The sequence below is a fragment of the Sylvia atricapilla genome, chromosome W (assembly GCF_009819655.1).
Source record: "Sylvia atricapilla isolate bSylAtr1 chromosome W, bSylAtr1.pri, whole genome shotgun sequence".
NCBI lineage: Eukaryota > Metazoa > Chordata > Aves > Passeriformes > Sylviidae > Sylvia > Sylvia atricapilla.
This window is the reverse complement of record NC_089173.1, coordinates 2,314,637-2,341,192: the sequence shown is the minus strand read 5'-3', so window position 1 is coordinate 2,341,192 and position 26,556 is coordinate 2,314,637. Positions and strand designations below refer to the sequence as shown.

The following is a 26,556-nucleotide window of genomic DNA, read 5'->3' as shown; positions in this document are numbered from 1 at the left end:
TCAATTGCAAAGATTTTCTGGCTGGCTTCATGGAGAGGGAGGCAAAAGAAAGCATCCTTCAAATCTAAAACAGTAAACCAGGTTAGTTCGGGAGTTAAACGATTCAACAAGGTATAAGGATTAGCAACTACTGGATACAAGTCTTCAGTTATCTTGTTAACAGCCCGTAAGTCCTGTACTAGCCTGTATGAGCCATGGGGCTTCTTCACTGGCAGGATAGGAGTGTTAAAATCAGACTGACACTCCCTCAGTAGTCCTATCTTCAGAAAGTTTTACTAATCCCTTCTCTATCTTCTTTCTTTATGGGGTATTGTTTAACCCTTACTGGCTGTTCACCTTCTTTAAGTTTGATTTGTTCTGGTAGTGCATTCTTTGCCCTGCTTGGTATGTCAGAAGCCCACACTCTAGGAAACACTTGATACTTTTTTTTTTTTTTTTTAATCATCATTATACTTTACCTCCAAAATAATTTCCCCATTCTTAAATTTTTATTTTTACCTCCACCTGCTCTAGCAGTTCTATGCCCAAAAGTGCAAATGGAGCTTTAGGCATACATAAAAACCGAGGAATTTTCCTTTATTTCTTCATTTATACTCCAGTGGTTTGCAAAAGTAACCTCTTTCAGATTGGCCAGTCGCTCCTTTTACCATAACATAGTCATTGGTTACAGGTATTAGGACCTTATTTAGCACTGAAAATGTTGCCCTGCTGTCTATTAAGAATTAAACTCTTCAGGCCTCATCCAGTAAACCTTCTAGATTCTGGCTGTCTGGACCCCGGATCTTCTGGAGTTTCCACCTGATGTCTCTTGTAGACTGTCCTAAAAATAAATTTATTAATTGCTGTGTCCCTTCATTAGATCCAGGATCCAGGGTGGTGTGTCGGCGCATCGCGTCTTGCAGGTGATCTAGAAATTCACAAGGTGTTTGGGAGAGGCCTTGTTTGACAGCATATAGTGCTGATCAATTTATGGTTTTGAAGATTGCTCTTTTTAGCCCTTCTGCTATCAATTTTTGGTATGTTTTTAACCGTCCCAACCCCTCATCATTATTAGGATCCCAGCCCGGGTCTTGAAGGGGAAACACATCTTTAACATCTTCCTGTGTTGTTCTACAGTCATCCTTGGCTAGGTCTTTAGCTACTTTCAAAATTAATTGCTTTTCAGTTTCTGTTAAGGCATCAAGCAGCAGTTGGAGGTCTGCCCAATCAGGTAAATGCTGCTTAATTATAAACTTCATTTTCTTAGCAACCCCTATTGGATCACTTCGATAACCCTTAGCACTCTTTTCCCAGATCTCTAAATCAATTGAGGAAAAGGGAACTTTAATCAGTTTTGTTTCTCCATCAGAGGTCATTGCTTGTCTTAGAGGTGCTTGTATGACCCCTGTGGTTTGTTTTTGGGTCCTGGATGCTATAGGCCCTTGTGGGGGAAGTTTGGGGGCTGACAGGGGAAGTTCAGGTTCATCCCACTCACTGTCACTGCTAGGCAGTGGTGGGTATGGTTCAGGAGTGGGTGGAGAAACCCCTGCCTTAGTTGCTGTCCTTCCAAGGGAAGATGAAGTTACAGATGAAGCAGGGGAGGCTGGGCTTAATGGTGGTTCTGAATCTGCATTTCCCCCCACCCTCCCCCTTTCCTGTCTTTTGGGAGGTGGTTTAAGTATGTCTTCTGTCTCCTGTTCCAAAGCCTCTACTTGGTATACCTTGTCGGGATGTGTGCACCTCTGATTTATAGAGCAGGTGCTGCAGCAACGTTTGGGCTTCCCTTTAGTAGCTTTATTGTCCTTTTCAAGGGCCAGTACTAAAGGATCAGATGGAGGCTTCATTCCACAATGCCTTTGCCACTCAGGGTGATTTTGAAGGCTGAAAAACATATCTGCATAAGTCACTTCTGACCACCTTTGTTCCCGCTGGAGGAAAAGCTTGAACTGTAGTAGTGTCTCATAGTCCAGTGTACCATTTGCTGGCCACTTCACTCCCTCATCAAGTTTATAGAGTGGCCACCACTGTGTACATAACTTAACCAGCTCCCTCCTGGTTTCTGTACCATCACAACCCACCAGCTCTTTCCAGTGTGTTAAAATGCACCCCAAAGGGCTTCCTCTGGGAATCTCTTTGCTTTCATTTGCCCCCATATTCAGGACCCTATTTTTCCCAATGCCTTTTAACACAGAAGAAAGAAAAAAAATTCCTCTTTAAAAAAAACACTACACAATCAGCCAGGCACTTGACCCAAATTGCTGGTTATTAATCACTTATTAAACCGGGTCTTCTGTTATGCCTTGCCTTGGGTATATTACTACTAAAATAATTAAAATTAACAAATGTGAACTTTGCAGAGTATCAACCGAGTTCTCGCAGGAATCCAACGATTCTACTAAAATCCCTCGGCCACCTCGGCTGGCACTGGGCTTTCCGTTCTCTGCACACAATCAAAAGCTGCTAGACCGGGTTTCCCTTTCCTGCAGGGACTTGGCTTCAAACGCCAACAGTTTTAGGCTCACAAAAGAAACAGCCGGGGTCCCTTGCGACCCTAAACACATTCAACCAAAAAAAATTTAACAAGGTCTCGCCAAAATTCCCACAGATTTCAGCCGGGACGTAGCACAGACCCTTCCACAGGAAAGCGAGGAAGCGGGGGAGACCTTGATCTTACACTGCTTTTCTGCTCCTCTGTGGTTGAGGACTAAGCCACCAGCACTTTAAGATACTACCACACACTGGCAACTGCAAACCTCACAAACAGATAAGAATATTTCTTTTTAACTAAAACATCCACTTGCCAAAACCTCTCCGCGTCTTACAAAGAGCTAAGGGACGTGGCTTGAGGTTGCGCAAGCCTAGATTCCTCTGCAGTTACCAGGGAAACAAATCACCCCCAATCACCGCGGCTGTGTCGGGCATTCACTTTGAAAAGGAAAACCCCTTACCCTTACATTTATTTTTTGTTGTTGTTGTTGTTGTTGTTGTTTTGTTTTCTTTTAAATAATTTGTTCACCCACAGATGTTTTTCTACTAAACAACATACTGATTCAAATTACAGATACACTTCAATCACGACATAAGCACTCAAACCCCTCCGCTTTCTGAAAGGTATTCTTCCGCGGATCGGCGGGAGTTTTAAAATCTCTTATAAACTTGCAAAACTTCTAAGAACGCTCACAAAGGTTAGTAACACGCAGCAAAATCACACAAACCAAAACGTGTACTACACAAGCTTTACCCAAACCACAACACATACGGTACACAAATGATTCTTTTCCTCACCAAAGCGCACACAATCACAAAACCACAGGACCACCACACACACACCTTCGGCGCGGGACCATGACCCAAGACAGCACCTTCCGTGCCCCAAAACTCGGGCTGGCCTTTCAGATTATGGATCACCAAGGCGCACCTTTAAACTACAAGCCGAGATCGGAGCCACCACTGCTCCCCAAACCAACAAAACCTGCTGCCCTGGGGCCGCTGCTGCCCTCCCCTCTACGGGAGGGAGCTTTAAATTACCAAAATCGGAGCCACCACTGCTCCTAAAACCAACAAAACCTACGGCTCTGGGGCCGCTGCTGCCCTCCCCTCTACAGGAGGGAGCTACAAGTTACCAGCTCTACTTGGAACACAACCAACCATTTACAAGACTCCGCGGAGTTTCCAAAACCCAGTCAGGCTTCTGCTTTGCATAAGACGTCTCTTATGACTTATAAGCCGCCTCTATTCCAAGGTACCTGTTCCCAATATTTTAAACATACCTTTTGTCCGTAGTTCCAGCAGGCTCTGGTCTTTCCCCGGGGGTGTCAGCGGGGCCACGGGAGCCCCTCTTCCCAGGAAATTCTGGGCGGGTGCCGTGAGGGGTCCCAGACCCCGATGGCCCCCTCGGCCAGAGAGAGCAGTGTCCTGCCGCGGTCGCCAAAATGATTTGTTAAAAAAATATGGATATTGATCTAATACCAATATCCAACTATGACGGACAAAGACTCTCTAACAGTTTGAAGTTAGAAAGTGTATGTTTATTACGACGCCGGGCAGCGTGAGGGATAGCTCCCAAATACACACGCGCAATTTACAGATGATCACAGGGTCTTTTTATGTACAAAAGTGTTGAATACCCAAAACACAAATGCATATTCATGACTCTGGTCCATCCCATTCCCCGCTTCGTATGGTAATTAGCCAAAAAGCAATTAAGCATGCGTAGTTTGTTCTTTGAAATGGGTCGGTGGTCCTTTTTAGGGGGTGGGGTCTCAAAATGATGAAGTAAGATGCGTCTTCCTCGCTTTGCCTTTTTAACCTTTTAGTGTTGGTGACACCTGGATCCTGTTTTCTCAAGACTATCTGATTTATGATCACATTGTGTTCTTGGAGTCTATTGATTAAGTTGACAGGTCTCCTGATTTATCGGTTCCTTAAATCCGACTTATGTTAAAAAAAGGAAGTTTCAATGTAAAAGGGGAGTCTACGTCAGCAATGTCTAGTTTAACTAAAGTCCTTTATTCTTCAAAATGTAAAGGGAAGTCTACGTCAGCAAGTCCACGTCTACTTTAACTAAAGTCCTTAATTCTTTAAAATTAATATCTCAGAGTAACACTGTAGAGAAAAGAAAAAGGAAGACGGGGGAAAAAATGTGATATACAGGCAGACTGAAAAGAAAGCCAGCTCCTGACCACTTCAAACTCTGGTGTCTCGTCACACAAAATCAGTAAACATGCTATTTTCCTGAAAAAGATGGCATTTCTTTTATGCCTTTTTTTGGTGTCTTTTCACCTAACAAACCTCAAAGACAAGGGTGCTGCGAAAAGCCAAATTGGAAAAAAAAAACCAAACAAAAAACCCAAACAAACAAAAACAAACAAACAAACAAACACCCACTAGAAAAGAACCCATCAGGCTTTCCAGCTTCCCCTGTGGATAAAACGCCTAAGGGATAATAGTCTCTAGCTGTTTTCAGTCGTGATTTACCATGATTAATTCTCCTCTCTACATCCTTCACACGCATAACTACCACCTCCATTTTGGACAAAACACCTTAATTTTGTACCAAGTCCGTCTCAAGACTGAAAGCCTGCTGCCAGAGCTGCTCTTGGGGGAATGTGCTATGCTCCAGGGCATCCAGCAGGAGTGCCTCCTCAGCTGTGCCGGGCGGGCATGCAGCCCCTCGAGAGGGGAACAAGGGCAGGTGTCGAGGCAGCCATCTTTGCTAAGGGAAGAGGCTGAGACGTATGGGGCGAAATGCCCCCTTTGGACCCGGCTCGCCACCTTCATCCATCCCCGAGTCGTCTGTCGCCTGTACCCAGCTAGGAGAGAGGCAGAAAGTGCTAGAGGAGCCCCTGGGCAGGGCCGGGAACAGGCCCGCAGCCGGAGCAGGCAGAGACAGACACACTCCGCTCAGAGCAGAAGGAAATGAAAGTCTCCTCGCCCCACCCCTCTTCCGCTGAGGTGATGTCACCGTGAGCACCTTCTGATTGGCTCGGCGGGAGTAGGTGACCTCGCGGCGTAACGTCGGCGTGTCGTTGGGGAGGCGAGGTGAGGTGGAGGGTAGGTAGACAACATGGCTTCTCCTGGTTGAGGGGATGGGGGTGGTGATACGGTGCGGGTTTCGTACCGGCGGGTGGTGGAACCGCCAGGTGCCGCACAGGTAACGAGCGGGCCGGTAGGGAGTGGGAATGCAGATGCTGGTCTGGGTGGGGGGCGCAGCCGGCTGCTCCTCGGGCCCTCCGCCCCGCTGCCGGGTTAAACGTCGCTGCCGCTTCTCCTTGTCCAGGATGAGGCACCACCCGCGCCCTCACCGTGATTCAGCTGATGTGACGTGCCGGCGGGGCGGCTGCAGGGCCACTGGCCTCTCGGGGCCGGGATTCGCATGTTTGGGGGCTGCTCCCCCGGCTGTGGAGAGGAGCGAGCCTGTGAGCGCTGCGTTACTGCATCACCTTGCTCTGCCTTCACGGCCTCTCGGTATTGCTTCTGAGGGTACCTTTTAATGGAGGTGCTGTACCAGCTGTGGGGAAGGGAATGAGACTGAGATGGTTTGTGTGGTAACAACGTATCAAAATTGGACCGATTTCTTCAAGGCCTTGTGCCAGGATGGTATTATGTTGCAGTACCAAAACTGTACTGACTTCATGTTTTTATACATGCAGAGCTGTGATTCAAAAGTGGTAGTGATACTTTAGGTCACCATTGCAATTGGGTGATTTAAACTTTTTAGACTGTCCCGGTTTCAGCTGAGATGGAGTTAATTTTCTTCTCAGTAGCTGTTACAGTGCTGTATTTTGGATTCAGTATGAGAATAATGCTGATAACACACTGACGTTTTGGTTGTTGATAAGTGGTGCTTACTCTTAAGTCAAGAGCTTTTCAGTGTCTCAGGCTCTGCCAGTGGGCGGGTGCACAAGGAGCTGGGAGGGAGCATGGCCAAGACAGCTGATCTGAACCGTCCAAAGGGATATTCCATTAAATAGAATGTCATAACCGGTATATAAACTGGGGGAGTTGGCTGGGAGCTACCAATCGCTAGACATGAGTCAGTGGATGGTGAGTAATTGAACTGTGCAGCACTTGTTTCTCTTGGGGTTTATTCCCCTTTCTCTTTTTCCTTATCATTATTATAATACTTGAAACTTCAAAGGGAAAACCAAGGAAATCTTAGGTATAAGATATGTGAATGAATAAATGTATCAGTACACTGATTAGATGGGTGACTTACTGTATAGTTTATGTTGATGGATAAAAAATTAATGAGAAAAAAATCATCAAAACCACGTGGAAGAGTTCCATCTCCATTTTTTACATGATGTTTTGCAGTGCCTGGTACTTATCCTAGAGACAAAAATCTCTAACAGAATAAAAGTCAGGTTTCTGGACCAATCTTGATTTATTAAAAAAATATGGATATTGGTCTAATACCGATATCCAACTATGACGGACAAAGACTCTCTAATAGTTTGAAGTTAGAAAGTGTATGTTTATTACGACGCCGGGCAGCATGCGGGATAGCTCCCAAATACACACGCGCCATTTACAGATGATCACAGGGTCTTTTTATGTACAAAAGTGTTGAATACCCAAAACACAAATGCATATTCATAACTCTGGTCCGTCCCATTCCCCGCTTCGTATGGTAATTAGGCAAAAGCAATTAAGCATGCGTAGTTTGTTCTTTGAAATGAGTCGGTGGTCCTTCTTATGGGGTGGGGTCTCAAAATGATGAAGTAAGATGGGTCTTCCTCACTTTGACTTTTTAACCTTTTAGTGTTGATGACACCTGGATCCTGTTTTCTCAAGACTGTCTGATTTATGATCACATTGTATTCTTGGAGTCTATTGATTAAGTTTGTTATAAATGATAAGAAGCCAATTCAAAATAACAGAACTTATTTAGCAAATTTCCAAAACCAAATTTAAAACCCGCAATAAATTTGGACAACATCAATCGAATGCTGGGTGGGCAGTGACAGTAACAACGGTACCATCCAACCTTGACCACACACACTGGGTCTTGGCATACGGTTTTTATACAGTTTATTTATACTGAGGCTAAGTCTATTGAAAGTAAAAATATTCATGTATTTATTTCCAAGCAAGGTTTTGAAAGGGGTTCCTGTAAGTATGAAAAGATGATTTGATAGTCTTCCTGAATTTCTTCTTTGGGGTGCTGATTTGATCATCCTCCAGATTCCCCACCAAGATTGACATCAGATGTTGAGCAGCTGTGAAGTGGAGGCCCATCCTTGATTAATGGGCCATCTCCGATCTGGCCATGTCATTTCTGTTGCGAATTTTGTGGTTTCACAGCTTGCACAATAGGCCTTGTAATCTCGGAGACACCCTCAAATAGCTTTTAATAGTCCAAACTTTTGATATAATATTATATACATGAATTTATACATTACATTTAACACAGCATTCATGATAATTTTCTACTGGATCATGTGAAAGATTTGATTTAAGCCCTTTCCTAATGTATATATTTGTGCTTGCACCATTTGGCATCTCTAGGCTAGCAACAGATGAAGTCATGACTGAAATGACTGGTGAAGTTTGTTCCCTGAGTTTGAGAGGCTGGACTTCTAAGAGTATGCCTATGACCAGTTATGCTAAGTGTTAGCAGCATGCTTAATCTAGACATAGAGAGTGTGCTTTTTTGCTTAACTTGATTTGTTTCATCAATTCTGAGCTCTAAACTAAAACTAGATTCCTAGTTTATAAGCACTCTAAATTGTTAAAGCATTGTTAAATATTTGACTCATTCATAGTAGTATGAAATCATGCTAATTAGGTTGAAGTAGCTAAATTTGTTCATAATTACTAGATGCTTTCCATCTGATTACTTTAAGCTCTCAGAACTGGTAGGCATTTGCTATTCAAGACTTAAGATATAGGAAAATAGTTAAAAGCAGTTGCTCTGGTCATCAAATTTAGGACTTGTTTCATTACTGCTCTGTGAGATTATTAGAGCCCTCACTAGTGGTATGAGTGCTAGATCATATTTTCTTCCTTTTTTCCCCTAGAATGTAGGAATTGCTCAGCACATTTATATTTCCTGGCATGGTTTATCATGCAAATGTCTGTCTTGCTGCTACTGTATTTCAAGGAGGGGAAAATGGTCTAGTTTACCACCCTGTCCTGGTTTCAGCTGGGATAGAGTTGGGTTGTTTTTCTTAGTAGCTGGTACAGTGCTATGCTTTGAATTCAGTACGGGAATAATGCTGACAACACACATGTTCTGGCTGTTGCTGAGCAGGGCTTACCCTGAGTCAAGGGCTTTTCAGTGTCTCATGCTCTGCCAGGATGGAGCTGCACAAAGAGCTGAGAGGGAGCACAGCTGGGACAGCTGATCTGAACTGGCAAAAGGGATGTTCCATTCCTTAAAACATCATGCCCAGTATATAAACTGGGGAAATGTATTGGGTTTGCATGGCCAAGCTTTGGTAGTGGGGGGGTTGCAGGAGTGGCTTCTGTGAGAAGCTGCCAGAAGCTTCCTCCATGTCCAGCAGAGCCAATCCCTGGCGGCTCCAAAGACAGACATGCTGCTGGTCAAGGCTGGGCCAATTAGAAATGGTGCTAAGGCCTCTGGGTTAACATGTTTAAAAAGAAAGAAAAAAAAAGTGATTGCGCAGTTGTAATTGCAGACAAAGAAGAGTAGGGTGAGAACATGTGAGAGGGACAACTCTGCAGACACCAAGGTCAGTGGAAAAGGAGGGGCAGAAGCTGCTCCAGGTGCCAGAGCTGGGATTCCTCTGCAGCCCATGGTGAAGCAGCTGTCCCCCTGCAGGCCATGGAGATCCATGGGGATGTAGAGATCCACCTGCAGCCCATGGAGGACACCCATGCTAGAGCAGAGGGATGCTTGAGAGGAGGCTGTGATCCTGTGGGAGGCCTGTGGAGAGAGGGGCCCATGATGGAGCAGCCTGTCCTTGAAGGGCTGCACCCCATGGAAGAGTGACCCATGCTGCAGCAGTTTGGGGAGGACTGTTGCCTGTGGGATTTGACTCATGTTGGAGAAGTTTGCAAAGAACCATCTCCCATGGGAGGGACCCCACGGTAGAGCAGATGAAGGACTCCTCTCCCTGAGCAGCAGGAGAAACAACGGGTGATGAACTGACCATAACTCCCATTCCCTGTCTCCCTGTGCTGCTTGGGGAGGAGGTAGAGCTGAGGAGAAGGTGTTTTTAAGAGTTTATTTTACTTCTCATTATCCTGCTCTGATTTTGTTAGCAATAAATTCAGTTAATATCTCTAATTAGGATCTGTTTTGCCAGTGATGGTATTTGGGGACCTCCTGGTCCTTATCTCAACTCATGAATCCTTTGTTATATTTTCTCTCCTCTGTCCTAGTGTGGAGGGGAGTGGGAGAGAGGCTTTGGTGGGTGCCTGGCATCCAGCCAGGGTCAACCTACTACAGGGATTTACACAAAAGGGGGCCATTTGATGGATGGGCTGTGTATCAGTCAGTGGGTAGAGAACATGTGCATGTGTCATTTTTCTTGGGGTTTATCTTTCACTTTCCTTCCTCTTTTTATTAATATTATAACTTTAAACTTTACTTTTTTTCAGTTATTAAACTGTTCTTATCTCAACCCATGAGTTTTACTTTTTTTTTTCTAATTCCCCTCCCTTTACCACTAGGGTGGGGTGGAAGTGAGCAAGCGGCTGTGTAGTACTCTTGTTCCCAGTTGGGGTTAAACCATGGCACCCTTTTCTTGGTGGTGATTTAGCTTCTACATTAGTGAAGGTGATCTCGCGGCCAAAACAAGATGTAAACTCTTTTTTTCTTTTCTGCTTATCCATTTAGATGATCTTTAAATAACTTGGGTAGCAGTCAATAATAGGAACTACACAACCCACATTTGTTCTTGTAGTTGACTGAACTGGTGTTAGCTCCTTATATGTTGTGTTTGGAAGTCAGGTCAGCCTTAGATGTTAGTTGCAGATGCTTTTCTCTTGTGACAGGGCTCTCTTTTTGGAAAGGGTTCATTTTAAAAAGGTCACCAATTTGCTGCAACAGTTAAATGGGAATTTAGGATAGGTGCATCTTCTAGACTCTTGTTTGACGCATCAGTCTCTGGCCAAAGAAAAAGCTTGCACTGATCTGCCTTGACCACTGGGTTGTCTATAAGTAATTTTTTTATTTTCTTATGTTCTTGCCTGTGAAACTTGAAGTTCTAGAGGCTTGTGTGGTATAAAAGCTTCAGCTTCCTTGGAAACTTATATGGCTGGTAAGTCATTCAGTGATTGAAAAACTGGTGCATTAGTGTACTGTGTTTTCTCACCTTTGTAGCATTTTCCCTTATTTTTGGGTGAAATGTATGGCAAATGAACTTATGTCCCAAATATACTGTCAAGATCTTGAAGGAGGAATAGAGCTGTCTGTTATCATTTAAGAGCCTTAAATCCTTAACCAGCCCAAATAGTATGTGCTTTTAGCAAGTGCAATGTCTTTAATCACAGAATCACAGAATATACTGAGTTGGAAAGGAACCCAAAAGGATCATCGAATCTAACTCTCAGCCCTGCATAGGACCATCCCTGAGAGTCACACCATGTGTCTGAGAGTATTGTCCAACCACTTCTTGAAGTCTGTCAGGCTTGGTGCTGTGACCATTTCCCTGGGGAGCCTGTTCTAGTGCCCAACCACTCTCTTGGTCAAGAACCTTTTTCTAATATCCAACCTAAACCTCCCCAGACAACTTCAGGCCATTCCCTTGGGTCCAGTCGCTGGGCACCAGAGAGAAGAGATCAGTCTGCCCCTCCTTGTCCCCTCACAAGGAAGTTGTAAACTGCAAACTGCAATGAGGTCTCCCCTCAGTCACTCCTCATACGTCTTCCTCTCAAGGCTCTTCACCATCTTCACGGCCCTCTTTTGGATGCTCTCTAATAGTTTAATACCTTTCATATATTGTGGTAGCCAAGACTGCTCATGATATTCAAGGGGATGCCACACCAGTGCAGAGCAGAGCAATCACCTCCTTCAACCAGCGTGCGATGCTGTGCCTGATGCACCCCAAAGACATGGTTGGCCCTCCTGGCTGCCAGAGCACTGCTGACTCATATTCAACTTGCCATCGACCAGGACCCCCAGGTCCGTTTCCATGGCACTGTTTTCAGCATCTCATTCCCCAGTCTGTCCATACATGCAGGGTTGTCTCATCCCAGGTGCAGAATTCGGCACTTTTCCTTGTTGATCTTCATATAGTTTGTGATTGCTCAGCCCTCTAATTTGTCAAGGTCTCTCTGCAGGGCCTCCCTGCCTTTGAGGGAGTCAACAGCTCCTCCCAGTTTTGTATTGTCAGCGAACTTGCTTAGTACCCCTTCCAGTCCAGTGTCCAAGTCATTTATTAAGATGTTGAAGAGCACAGGGCCTAAAATAGAGCCCCGTGGAACTCCACTAGTGACAGGTCACCATTCTGATGTCACCCCATTCACTAAAACCCTTTGTGCCTGACCTGAGCCAGTTGCTCACCTATCACATTGTGTGTTTATCCAGCTGTGTGCTGGACAGTTTGTCCAGAAAGATCCTGTGAGAGACAGTATGACCAAAGTGGGACATGACATGAAGATAGCTGCATAACTACAGATGTATAACGTTAATGTAATGAATCCATATGGAACAAGAGAGTGAGAGATGCCATGCTTCTCTGAGAGTGTATGGAAGGGCTGCCTTCTGCTTTAGCTTCCCATTTACTGATATGTACTGAAGCAGAAGGTCTAGTTGCCCATTATGTCATGCTAAGCAATGGCACAATTTGAAGAATCAATTTTTCCTAATGTTTGTCATTGCTAGGAAGATGCTATCCAACATCTGCATGTAAAGTCCTATATATGGATGTTATTGCCATCGCTAGAGTGTTGTCTTGTAATCCAATAATCTGCATACAGACTGACTCTTCAGTGTCTCTTTTCTCCATGTCTTTCCTATTCATGTATTCTGGAAATGTTTTTAAAAGTGCTGTTTTATTGATTCCTGTCCTTCTGCTCCTCAGTCATTGCACTGGAAATAACTGAATTAGTTTGATGTTATGGACCGTCCTTCAAATTTAGATCTCTTGTTACAGTTGCTTGGGTTTTTGATCCATGGAGTGTCTATGCTGCAGAGATCTCATCCCTTCCTCCACTATTGTCAGCGTAACCCCTACTCTGCATTTGGTTAAATGTAAGGTGACCACTTATGTCCCTTAAGATGAAGATGTCATTAAATTTGTTTTAACCAGCAAATACTGAAAATCGAATGGAAACTTCCTACCAGCATTTGCTTCAAGGAGGGTCTAGTTTGTACTTGTTGATCTTAAAATAGACCAAGAACCTTAATGTACTTTATCTCCTGGATTGCAGTAGATGTATTTATGTCTAGGTTTGAAAGACAGATGTCTGCTAGGGAAGGCAGGAGCCTCCCTTGGAATGGAGAATGTAAGCCTCCTCCCTCTGAATTATTATAATTTTGAAATTAAAGGGCTCTCAGGCAAAAAGATATGAGAATAGGAATAACAGTTCTTTACTAGTATATATAACAAGGCAAATAAAACAACAACAACCACAGCATTAACAACAAACAGAACCAGGAATCTAGTGACAGCCTTCTCAGCTGCGGGCAATTTCCCCTTTGGTGTAGTGATGGTCACAGCCGGCAGGGAGTGCTGGCAGGCTCCTGGTGGACAGGACAGGTGCAATGATCCCCATGTGGCTGCAGAGGGCGCTCCGGTGCGGGCTTGGGGAGCACATGGCAGCAGTGGCAGCTTTGTCCGAGATGGGGAGGGATGGAAGAGAGGCTTTGCTTCACAAACCCCCTGGGGCTGTCAATCCCAGTGCCCTAGCAGGACTCTCGGAAGCAGCGAGCTGGAACAGCAGAGATGAGCAGAAATCCTGGGGCAGTGGATGAGATGTATCATAAATTCTGCGGCAATAGCTGGAACTGCAGGATGTCCTGGCAGGGCAAGGTGGTGCGGGGCCCAGCAGCAGAAGAAAGGCAGCTCCCAGCTGGGTTATAGCGGTGGTAGTGAAATTCCTCTCCTCAAGCAGCAGCTTGACCGTCCTCCGAAAGCCAAGAGCAAGAGAGAGCAGCTGCTCCCAACTCCGTAATCCTTTACCTGCCCCCTAAACTCGCAGTATCTTCCCCCTTGGAGAGAAACTCTCAGAGGAAAAAAGAAGTGTAGCCAGATGCTACACTCCTCTTCCCACCTTAGCCACTTTTGTTTTTCTCAAGTACCCATAAGTACCTAGTTGTTAGTTTCCTAGCAACTTATGGGAAAAAAATCTATAAGTAAAAAAGAAAGGAACCAAACACCCAACAATTTAAAACTTTTTTTTTCTGTTAAAACTGGTCATAGTGATGTTTGCTTTTTTTTTTCTGCAGGAGGTGTAGTTGTAATGTGTCAAATATAGTTGTACAATGGCTTTATCCAAAGAGCTATTATCAGTGGCTCAATATCACTGTGCCTTATAAAAGGGGAGTATCTCCATGCAGATGACTGTACTTGTTTGCAGAATTGTTAGAGGTACAAAGAAGAAGCAGTTGCTGCAGATTTTGGGGTGATGTCATCCATTTGGAGATTGCAATAAATGAAAACAGAATCCATTTTGTACTGTAGTAGACTCTGATCAGCTTTTTACTGTCAGTCTCAGAGACTTCAATTTGTGTAGCAATAATGGAATGCTTACGTAGTTAGAAGGTTTTGATAGAACCTTGACTTGTTTTATCTTAGCAACAGGCACTGTCTACTTCTGGTCTTCACGTATATACAGCAAACAGAATTTTTAAGCATTGCACACAGTAACACTAGAACAGGCTGCCAGCCACATTTCATCACCTTCTTTTCAAAACACTTAATTAAAATAGTGTCTTGCAGCTGTAAGAAGTAATCAGCCCAATTTCATCAATATGCCATTTGATTAAGAAATATTGTGAAATAAAATTTCGAAAAAGCCACAAGCAACAGACAGCATCGAGCCCAGGATTGATGCTGGGTGAACTGCAGATTCAGCCTCTCTCTTGCACCAAATCTCCCCAGTTCACAAAGTCTGCTTTTGCAGGGCTGGTTTATATACAGTTTTTCGGCTAGAAAGCAGGTTGCCTCATCTCATTGTCTACTCAGTCGTTGTTTCATATTCATATTTCTTTTTTCTCCGTCTGCTGGTCCGATGAATAGCTTTCTGGGCAGGACTGGGCGTCTGATTGCATTTACGGGAACCCGGTATTGGGATGCACACCCAGGCTGATGTAAATAAGATTTTCATCAGGTGTTGATCACCGGGTCATTGACAGTCTCATCTTCAGAGAGGACCCATCTTCTGGTGGAGACACCCTTCTTTCTATTGCAAATGCGTGGCTTCCCCTGTTTCTGGCAGAGGCTTGCAGTTTCACAATTACATTTTATTTGGTGGAATTAAAATGATTCAATGCTATATACTTTTATAAAACACTAATTAATTCTCCCATATTTATAACACAGCTAATCAGATTTGATAGGCAATTCAGAGACCACTGTTAAAGCATCTCCTTGTTGCTCTGTCGCTCTATATACAGATTGCTGATATTTCTTTTAGCCTTTCACTTGCACTTGTGAAAAACAAAAGTTCACTCTTAGAATCTTTTTCAAAAGTTAAGTAAGGGAATAAAAAAGGAGAATGTCCAGCGCTGGAGTGTTCTTGGCAAACAGGCAAAGAAGAAGCCCGTACATTAAGACAGTGGTATCTATATACTGTTACTTTACTAAGGTACATACACGTTCATAAGTTTCATGCATTATTCAAACATTCTTGTGAACTGTCTGATGTTACAGGAATTCTTCTGCTTGGTTTCTTCATACTCTGGCTTATCTGCATGACATCCTGTGTGTCAAGTTAATATATTTTATTCCACCTTCTGTCTCCATCTTGTTGTTTTACGTCCACTGATAAGGATTTAGTATGTCTTCTTTAAATTCAACATGATATTTTCCAATTCTCCTCCGGTGCTCTGGTTTGTGTCATGGTTATCACTTGGAGAGGTCAGTCAGCAGATGTGGGAAACAACTTAATTGCTTTATACAGTTTTCTTGGTTACATAGAAGTATTTTAACATTTTATATCTTGCTAAGGCTTACAGTACAATATATTCATCACACTATTATTTCTATGAGCTATAAGGTGTATATATTAACATAATATATTCATTACATTATTATTTCTATGGGCTATACGGTTGTGCTGGTTTAGCACAGATAGCAAGAGCCAATAAGTTGCTGACTTTAAAGTTGACAGCTTGATTGACCAATTAGAAAGATGACACGCCTCTGGGAACACACAGGCTTAAAAATCAGAAGCCTGAGAAACTTCCTTTTTCCTCCCTGCTTTGGAAGAGGTAAGCTGGCCCTGGCTCCTGGTTCCCAGGGAATGCCAGGCCCGGCCGGCCCCTGCCCGGGCCAGGCTTTTCCTGGGAAGCTGCCGGGACCGGTGACTCCCGGGCTGGGGAAGGGGAGGAGAATATGCCCTCTTCCCGGCCTGGATCGCGTCTCCAGCAGTTGTAAAACACCCTGCCGCTAAGCTTTGGGGGCTGAGCCCGCCCCCCTCCCCTTTCCCCCTCCGGTGACTCCCAGGCAGATGAAGCAAAGGGGTGGAGGAAAGCCCGGCCTGCTCAAGAAATCATGCAGCTAATATCAAAGGCAGCTCTGCAGCCAGGCAGGTGGCCCTGCAGCAGCCAGAACCCAAAGACTCTGGCCCAGCCTAGTGAGGCCTGACCCTACCACCTTCGGTCACTGCCAGGAAGAACTATCATGCCCTCTGTACACCTGGGCAAGATTTAACTCTTTCCTTATACAAATGAAGCTTCCAGGGCTCTAACCCTTCCCTGAGTGAGAGGAAAAGGACAGAGGGAACATAGAGAAGACACGGCATAAGATGGGAATTCAGCGAGAGAGTTAAGTCCTAAGTGGGACAAAGGAGTGAGGAGTGCCCATGTTTGGCTGGACTTCTCTTGTGAAACCATGGAGAATGGACTATTTCCTGTAACATATGAATGCTGTTTGGGGGGATGCATGGCTCTAGTTAAAAATTGTGGACTGATATAATTGAGATTCAATGGAGAATTTTAAACAGAGGAAGAAAAAGTGATATGAAGCCCTTTGCTCCTAAGGAAAAAGGAGATCTCTAGTTCTTGAGATGAAGATGATTTTGGAGATGGAGGAAAAGAATCTTGGTTTTATACTAGAAGAGGCATCCTTAAACAGTACCCCTAATAAGCAGATATGACCCATATGCAGTGTTGAGAAAGCTGCTAATGGAAGGGACTTCACAAAGGCAGGTTCCTGGGTGGCTGTCTCTGTGAGAGATGAGACCCACAAGAGAATTGTTCTATGTTGTCAGTGGGGAAATTCCATGGAAGTTCTAAGAGAGACTCCTCTCCCAAAGAACTAATGAAGGATTATTTTTAAATGGTGAAACTGACTGAAAGTCACAGGTTTTGTCTCTTTATGTTATTTGTGGGAAAGTGAACAGTTTGTGGAGGAGGAAGAGTCTTTTGAAAGTTTCATTTTGAGTCTCATTTTTTCTTTTAGTGTGTGTTAATAAATCTTTGTACCTTTAAGTTTGGGCCTGCTTGCCTTCTTCCTCTTAATCCTATCTCACAGCAGAAAAGACACTCAAATCATCACAACGGTGTATACTTAATATGAAAAATTAGGTTATATTAGTAAGCAGCTACAAGGTGTTATAAATTGCGCTATACTTACAATCAATAACATATAAAGACTAATACACAAATGCGAAAGCCAATATTATAGGGTCATTTTTAACACACCGAAACAAGTAGTTATAGTAAAAACCTAAACCACTGTCTAAATCTGAAATACCTGCGGTGCATTAGAAATCAATCAGTTGAATGCAACTGCTTTTCACTGTTTTTCAGTGTACAATCAGTAATAGTTAATGAATGTAATACAGGCAGCAAAAATTAATCCTAAAGTTGGGGGATTTTGTGTATTTTTGTACTTTTCAGAGTGAATGGTGCATCCTCAGTTTTTTGTTCTTAGGCTACACGATGTGTATTAGCAGGCAAAATGGAAATTGCAAGATTTTTTTTCTCTGAAAATTATAGATGTGCTAAATTCATTATAGTTGATAACTTAAGGCATTTTGATTTCCTCTGACCCATAATAAATACTTTCCTCAGAAGATGGAAGTTACTTCAAAAAATTCGTGTGGTCTGCAATCTAGACACACTTGCACCCCAAAATGAAGGATATAGCAACAAAAGACCAATTCTTCTCAACAAATGGTTAATTGGCTTGAGTTATCATTGAGAAAGCTGTTTCAGGTACCATTAGCAATAGGATGCTTCCAATTTGACCAGCCAGAGCTCTTTCAGAAGGAATGTAGATATAAACTTCTGGGAAAATACCAGTAGAAGGAACATCAAAATAAAATAATAATTGAAAAATACCCAAACTTCCTAGCAGCTTCTCATGGTAGTAAATTTTTTTTTCCTCATCTGTTGATGAGACTCTCCCTTTGGTATTGCTTGCCTGCACCAAGTCACTTCCCTATGTTCTCCTTGTCTGGCAGTACAAGTAAATAGTCATTCAGGTTTAAGTGGTGACATGTCAGGTAGGCTGTCTTGGTTATCTGTGTTGTCCCTTTAAGCCTTTCCAACTTGTCATCTCTCTTTTTGTGCCAGTTGTTTCTGTCATCAATTTTGTCTTGTCACTTCTCTGTTTCTACATCTGTATTTTTTGTTGTTGTTTCCCTGTATGTGTTGCCCTCCTCCCCTTCTATCATCATCACTCTGAGATCTTTTGCTCTCATCTTGGGCTCTGCTATGCTGTGTTCCTCTGACTGTCTGATTTTAAAAATGTTGTCCTGTTGATTCAGTGTTAAGTGAAGAATGAACATACAGGAAGGGAAGAGGTTGCCTTGGTGGCTGCTGACATTAAAGTTGCTTATAACTTTAGGCACTTGTAGTCCTGATCTCCTCTTCAGAGAATTAGCCAGAACCAAGAATGAAAGAATGAGGCTAAGGATGTCTAAATTTATAGAAGTGAGCTTGTAGGTGGCTGTAAGAAAACCTTGTAGTACTATGCAACTAATATGTTTCCCTAGACCAGGAAAGGCATTTTATGTTCTTTGTCAACATAAAGCATCAGACCAAAATTTGTTCCCCTATGTGCCATTCCCACCGATGCCATTCAGCATCCTGTTCTGGACTTTGTTCTCCAAGGGCAACAATGATAGGGCTGCAGTCTTCCATTAACTTGTTTGGAGTAAGGGTTTGGGAGCAAGTCCTTTAAATTTCTAAAAAAGCAGTAACAAATGTAAACAAACCTTTACTGTACATTGTAGCAGCTTTGACTAAAGCAAATATAGTTCAGACCCAGAAGCATAGTAACAACATCAGTAACTTTGTAACTGGCTTCAAATATTTTTTTTTAAATTTTCCCCTCCAAGCCAGCAAGACAGAGCAACAGCAAGATGCTTGTAATAGTGGTCCCTGAATAGCCTATCAAATCTGATTAGTTTCAAGACACTATTTTAACTAAAAGTTTTTTTGAAAGGTGATAAAATGTGGCTGGCAGCCTGTTCTAGTATTACTGTGTGCAGTGTTTAACAATTCTGACAGTGCCTTCTGCAGTAATGGTATCTTAATAAGTGCACACTCACACAGTGCATCAGGAAGAGCTAGTGTGATATGAACTCAAATGCTACCTGAATCTGCAGTGACTGTCTCTCTGGAAATGGTGCATTTCATGATTAGTTTGTTATCGATGTGTCTTAGCTAGTTCTGTAGTTAAAATAAGATGTTGTATATGGCAGAGGAATAATTTTTCCCACTGTGCCTTAAACTTAATGCAGGTGCCTGGTCTGCACTAGGATTTTGCTAGAAGATTGCCAACAAAAGCAAGATACTTATTGTTTATGTGGGATATTTTGACACTGAGGATGTATCCAAGGCTTTATTCAGCTCCAGATTGATATACTACTGAAAATCTCCCTGGATGGTAGATGTGCACATCTCGAACTTTGCTGGATTTTTTATGCATTGCTACTAGTGTCCCTAGAGTAAATTGATTTTGTCATCGTAACTTAATGTTCTTTTGCCCAAGATCAGTGTGTAAGATGGTAAACTTAATATGTCCTTGCAATGGCCTACTGAAGAGGGATTATAAATTACCTTTCTAAAAATTGTCTCTTTGAATTTTCTTTTCAATGTCCTTTATGTAGGTACAGTCTGGAGTAAGCTGCTTTTGGTAAATGTGGTAGACAGCATAAACCCTATTGCCTGCAGATAGCTGGTTCTGCATTGAAAAAAACTTCCTTGTCAATTGAGTTGCCAAAGTGAGTAGGTTACTTTCATAAAAAAAATTAAATCCTTTAGAAAAGTAGCATTTGCTTTTCAGTCTGAGGTAATAACTAGAAGAAAGACAAACTTGGAGAAATTAAAGAAAGTGTGTAGAGGCCTTCTCCCAAGTTCATCTCTGCTATAATAGTAGTGAATGATGGGCAGCCATAGTACATGTGTGCAGACAGTGCCTCAGTCTCCAATGACATACAGAAGACTGGTGAGGTACATGGAGTCTGTATGATTTCACATAGGGCCTGGCTTTTTTGATAATAACAAATCAAGTTGACATCTTAATTGCTACTCTCATACAGAGGAACTAGCAATGTAGCAGCTTGTCTGACAGTGTGATCTGTGTCTGAAAGATGCAGCCTATTTCATGTGTAGGTAGTATTCAAGGTATTCAGGGTGCTGTAGTCTGCAGTCTGATCTTCCCCTCTGTGGCACTGGGACTAATAAAGCCCATTCATCTCTAGTGGTTGACATGCAACTGTACTGAGTCATCTTGTGGCTTTGCCCTTAACATCCTTCCTGAGGTGGCAGGCTCAGCCCTGTTTCACCACCTTTTTCGTCTACCTTTGAAACTGCAGTGTTTTGTTTGCTTCTAAGAAGCAGTTGCTAGCTAGTGCTAAAACCAGTTCTCTGGCTTTAGTGGACTGGTTTTGGACATAATGCCAACGTTGACAGAGATGGTAGAGATGTGCTGAGAGGAACCTGACAAATGTTGAGCAGAATGACACTTCTATGTACAAGGTACACCTGGAGTTGCCCAGCATGATTCACTTGCCCATGGTCCAGCATCTGCTCACTGTGTTTCAGAGTCTGGTTGCACCCAGGTAATCTTCATACAGCTTTGGCTTTAGCTGTGTGTTGAAATTCCATTTGCCAATATGGTTGGTTCACCTATTGATTTCAACAAAATGTTGAAAGGGACTTGAGCACAGCAAAAGGGGCTTTCCTGAAGTACTTGAAACTGGCTCTTCCTGCCCCCAGATGTGTCAGCAGCTATCAGGAGGAATAGCTAAGGTGTCTGTATAACCCTCACCTTATGACACCCTTTAAGGTACCATTTGCAGTTAGAATCAGAAATGGAAACAGTGAGGCTAAGAATAAGATCTTGATAGGGGAATGATGGGTGTGAATGTTAGATCTGCTCCACATTGTGTACCAGATAACTTCATGTTTTTGAAGAATGGCTGTTGGGCATTTCATAAAGCTGGAGGGCTTCAGAAACAAAGGGCAACTGATTCTTTGTTATGTATAATGCCACAAGGAGGACTTTAAAAATAAATGATTTGAAGAATTATGCTGTGGTGTCTTAAGAAAGATATTGTGATGTATTTCTAATGTAGGAAAGAACCAATTATGTTATTGAACACACCATGAGCATCCTGGCAGAGCTCTTTCTCAGGACAGGCTGGCTCTGTTAAAAGCTGGCTAGGTGCTTCTGTGTTTTAACATTTTGGCCGTGTAGGATTTGCATCCAAATTTTAAGTTGCTAATAAAATTCTGTGGGCAGTGAATGAGGCCTCTTGTTAGCATTGTTTTCTTGTGTGTATCCAAAAATATCTTCCTAATGGTACCATTTATTGTATACCTGTATTGTGCATTATCCAGTGTGTCTAGACAAGTGCCATGATGGCTGACTGCATACCCAGTATGATAGTATCCCTTTTTAGAGCAGCGAGGATTAAACTGAAGAGGATAAGTGTGGTATTTCCAGTAGGAAGGGCTAGTCTTAATGCTAGCAGAGGCAGGGTGTGCTCTATGGTGCTGGGACAGAGCGGCCTCTGAGCACTGTGATCTGGAAAACTGCCTTTCTGATCAACCTGGCTGCTTCTTGGCTCTGTTTTGTCCTTTCTTCTTAATTTTGCCAGTTAGATTTTCAGACTCTGGGCAAATTTATTTGTTTGCTTAATCAATTCTCAGAGCTATAAAATAATTTTTCTTATCTGTCTTGGGAACAGGATAAACAGCCTCTGCCACATGTCCCTTAATCTAGAGATAATACAGTGTAGAACTGCATAGGCTTATGTTGTACTACATGTTGTTAAAGCTGTTTTAAAATGTTTTTCAGGTTCTAAATGGCTTCTAAGAAGTTGGGATCTGAGTCTCATGGTAAGTGAAATTTGGTGTCCCTGTCTCTTCAATAAGATGAATCCTACTACTGCTGCTGACTCATGTCCCAGCCTAGACAGTCCATAGAGATTAATCTGTTTAGCCTCCGAGTAGTTGTTTTTTTTTTTAGAAATTAAGTGCCTTGCTTTCCTTCTTGCATAGGTACTTGCTGATGCCATGCCTGTTCTCTGGTTAAACTGAAATTCAGCCTGTGACTGTTTCCTACTTGTTCATGACAGAATAATACCTTCCCCTTCCCCCCCACTTCCTCCTTCAAAATCAAAGCTGAACTGCAGTTGCGATACTGATTTGATGTTTGCTGAAGTGGACACTAGATTTGTATCTCCTTTCTATGGAAGTCACGTGAACAGCTGGATTGAAAGTGAAGCTTTTAATATATCATAGAACTATGTTTGCTTTTTGCTCAGCAGTGAGTTTTTTTCCTAAATTGGACTAATCTGGTTCAGCAGGGAAGTGAAGAGAATATCTTCTTCTACATTTGAGATGCACAGTGTCATGCAGATGATTGGTATAATAAAAATTATTTGCCTGTATATGTGCTTATCTCTTAAGGATTAATATTTCTGTGGAACAATAAAGTCCAGTTTGTTGTATGTCATGTATCTTCTTCAAATTAGCAATCACTCAGTGCAGTTCATGTGAAATTTCTAACATAATTTTTCATGCTATAGAAACTTCTGCTTTTTAGAAACTCAGCATTGATCTTTCTGGATAATCTTTCTGATAAGAGGGTCCTGGAGAATTCCATTTTTCTTTCAGCTTTTTATTCAGTCTTGCAAGTAAAAAGTTGAACTACAGAATAAGAAATGATTCACATAAATACATGGTTAAGGATTAATAAAAATGACCAATCAAAACTTAATTTTTATATGGTCTCCTTTGTGACCCAGTGATCCTGCTGCAAGATAATGAATTTATTTATTTGCCATCTGCCAGCTTTTTACCAGTTGTTCTCTTGTATCTATGAACATTTGGAAATGCTTGTCTTTCGAGTCTATTTTAACTTCTCTCTTTTCCTTCCTAAACCAGACTAGCAAAGACACTGTTCAGAGCTAGAATTCAATCTGTCGTAAATATTATTCAAAACAGTATGGTGTGGTGGAACATGCTCCTGGCTTCAAAATAACAAAATCAAAACAAATGGTGTAGGCGAATTCACGGACGGCTGGGACAAGGAATTCTGCTAATCTGTATATTCTAGAACATGTGGGTTTATTGCAAGGGTCATGGGTAAAAAGGCCTTGCCTTCAGCCACCAGCCTTGGCTGAAGGGAAGTCCCAAAGAGAGAGGGAGAAAGAACAGGAGGGTGTGGGCTAAGTGAGAAGGGAGCGAGAGAGCAAAGTGGCAGGGGGAAGACAGTAGGAGAGAGCAAGAGTAGGGGGAAGAGGAAGGGTAAGAGCGAGCTAAGAGTAGCGGGAAGGAGAGGAGGAAGAGGTAAGAGGGCGAGGTCTTTGTTACAATACATTATATCTTCTTTTGTGATGAATATTTTAATTTACAGTGACCAACCAACACAAGACACAAAATCCTATAGAATCTACATACAGCCTATAAGAACTACTATATTACCATACTGTGTTATATTTTAAACTCTAAAAACTACTCTTTAGACTTCTGTTTTGATACATTGACCTTTGGATCCCTTAGCCAGCAGAAAGGGTTCTGCTCATTCAAAAGGAATTCTCCTTCAGCTAGCTAGACCATTGTTTTCAGGTTATATAGTAACTAAGACTCAGTATCCTACAACTCAAAGTAAGCTTTCATTTCTATTTCGATTATAGGTTTCATATTTTCAGAATCTTTGCTAAGCAATTATATTTATAAGGTTTCCCTGATTCATCTTCCCCAACAAAACGGTTCTGTAAGCTGGCTGCTTAACTTGTCTACTCTGTGTACCTTCTGTTCCTAATGATACCAGTGACACTGTCATGGTATTGTTTCTGAGGACTAGTAGGGCAACTTCCTTGGCTTATTGTCTTAAGAAATTAGCACAAGGCAATTTTTTTTCAGTTTTCTCCAAGGTTGTTAAGAATTAATTCGACCAAGTGAATTTTAGCTTCCTGTAAAGCATCTAGTCCAACAGCTACCTGGTTTTTATCAGTTCAGTGTCTCTGGCAGCCTGATGAAATCAGTCAATACAGTTGATGTATCTCTTGTACTTATTACTGAGCTGCTTATTGGAGGTTAGAGGACTGTTGTTGAATCATAGAATGGTTGAGGTTGAAAGGGACCTCTGGAGATGGTCATGTCCAAAACCGTGCTCAAGTAGAGCCACCTAAAGCACCTACTCAGGATCATGTTCAGATGGAGATGAAGATGGGAACAAAAGGTATGGATGGAGAGGAAGGAACACTTTTCCTATTTTGGAGGGTATTCTTGGCATACACCTATAACTATGCCTAAGTATGTAACTTCAAATGCCCTCGTCATTTGAATAATTGGAAATTTAAGCTTAAGTTCCAGTAATTAGTACCATCTAGAAATACAGCTCTCATCTATTGCACAAAAGGTTTGTTATATCTATCAAGTGCAGTATGTTAATATTGCTGTTGAATTTTCACTGTCACTATATGACTTGAGAGCTTCTAATTCCAGTTTCTGAGAATTATGTGTGCTTTATGACCACAAAAACTAAGTTCCACTTGGTTTCAAAACTGTTCCCTTATGTTGTGGTCGGCGGGAGAAATGCCGCAATCGATACGACTGATCAGCAAGACTCGGTTTATTTAGACGAGTTTACACAATTTATAGCACAGCTAATGAAGTTCATGCATAGTCCTAAAGCAAGCTCACTATTGGTTATATGAAAAAGCATTAACTAACTTCCACCACTGCATTCCTGTGGTTCCTGTTACACATTTTGATATTGTCCAGAAGCTACTCTCAAGGACACAGTGCCCCTGCCTATATAGATAAGGACTGACCACGCATCCTGATGGTTATGCAGCTGCAGCATGTTTACGTGACCTCTCGCAGCTAGCCATTTCCCTACATATCCCCTGTTTTACTGTTGGGCAAGCATAGCATGGTTAAATGATTGGCAGGCGATTTTCATAAGCATATTTTGCAAACATGACATCAAGCAAGGCAGCACAAGCAATATAAGGCAAATTATAAGTAAAATGACCAATCCCATCTGTAATATCCCCTTCAGCCAACCGGTTATTCCCCATTGACCAAATTTTATTCCAAAAACCCCATCATCTTGTTTCAAAAGCTGCACATGTTGTAGGTCTTGCAGCTTTTGGTGAATGGATTCTGATCGGGTTATTGTCCTGGTTTGGAATAAATTAGGGAAGAACCTCTAAAAGGAGTCCCCTAAACCAAAACCTCCACCACCCCTTCCCCCCCCAGCCCTGGGTTTGGGAAGGAAAATACCTTGGAGGAAAAGTGGAAAAACCTCTTTATTGACAATGAAAAAGAACACTCCCCAACACTGAAAGTGGGAAAAGGTTACTGTGAATGAGAAGGGTGCAACGCTTCTCTTGCAGACGCAGGACTTCTCCAACTTCTCATGTCAGGTCAGGTCAGGTCTGGAGCCGGTTGAAACCTTGGGGCGGGGCGGGTGGGGGGGTGGAGGAAGGAAAAAAAAGCAACCAGAAGCAGCAAAAAGCCAGCGGCAGGGGCAGCAGGAGGGAGAGAAAGAGAGAGAAAGCAGCAGAAAAAACAACAGCAGCGAAGCAAGGCAGCCAAGCTAGAAAGCTGAAGCAGAAAAAGCGGGCAGCAGCAGCAAAAGCCAAAGCAAAAAAAACCAGAAGGCCCTGCCAGAGAGGGAGGGGCAGCTGCCAGACACAACAATGTATCCAAGATATGGGATGGATATATGGGATAGGAGGCAGGTCAACCCAGAACATTCCACCCTTTATCCCATATCGTGGATACACAATTAAAACTTTCATCTCACTTACTCAGACCTTTGACACTTAGACATTTCCGTCCGTCTTACTTGCTCAGACCTTTGACACATATACGTTTCCTTCTGTTTCATGTCTGACTGATCTAACGTGCAGACAATGGTAGTAACATTCAGCACATATCAATCTTACCCCATATTCAGCTCTCCCTGAGGTACATATCGTATTGTTCCATCTTTCTGCATTATCCACCACGTACAACCCGGTCCTTGAGCAGAGACAACTCCACGGATGGGTTTGCCTGTACTCGAGTCAGGGTTGATCCATACTGTCTTTCCCAACAAACCTCTAACATGGGCCACTGGGACTTTATCTCCATCTACTATATTAAGGTGCTGGGACTGAGCAGGACCCGCTCAGCTGGTGGAACCTCGAGTGTTAACTAACCAGGTGGCTTTTGCTAAATGCTGCTCCCAGTTTTTTAAGGACCCTCCACCCAATGCTTTCAGGGTGGTTTTTTAGAGCCCATTGTACCTCTCCACTTTACCCGTGTCTGGTGCATGGTAGGGGATATGATATACCCATTCGATACCATGTTCCCTAGCCCAGGTTTTAATAAGATTATTTTTAAAATGAGTCCCATTGTCTGACTCAATTCTCTCGGGAGTACCATGCCTCCAAAAGACCTGCTTTTCAAGGCCCAGGATGGTGTTGCGGGTTGTAGCATGAGACACAGGGTAGGTTTCCAACCATCCCGTGGTGGCTTCT

General features: G+C 42.8%; 1 protein-coding gene across 2 annotated transcripts in view; it reads left to right on the top strand.

Moving 5' to 3' along the window:
• Positions 1–5,610: 5,610 nt before the first annotated feature.
• LOC136373326 (ubiquitin-associated protein 1-like) overlaps positions 5,611–26,556 on the top strand; it is a 95,007-nt gene continuing 74,061 nt past the window's right edge. Inside the window, exons 1-2 of one of the 2 annotated variants that reach the window (XM_066338222.1) lie at positions 5,611–5,632; positions 21,873–21,913. In XM_066338222.1, the coding sequence (XP_066194319.1) occupies positions 21,880–21,913 (34 nt within the window). In that variant the 5' untranslated portion in view covers positions 5,611–5,632; positions 21,873–21,879. The other variant, XM_066338221.1, reaches the window with a different exon arrangement.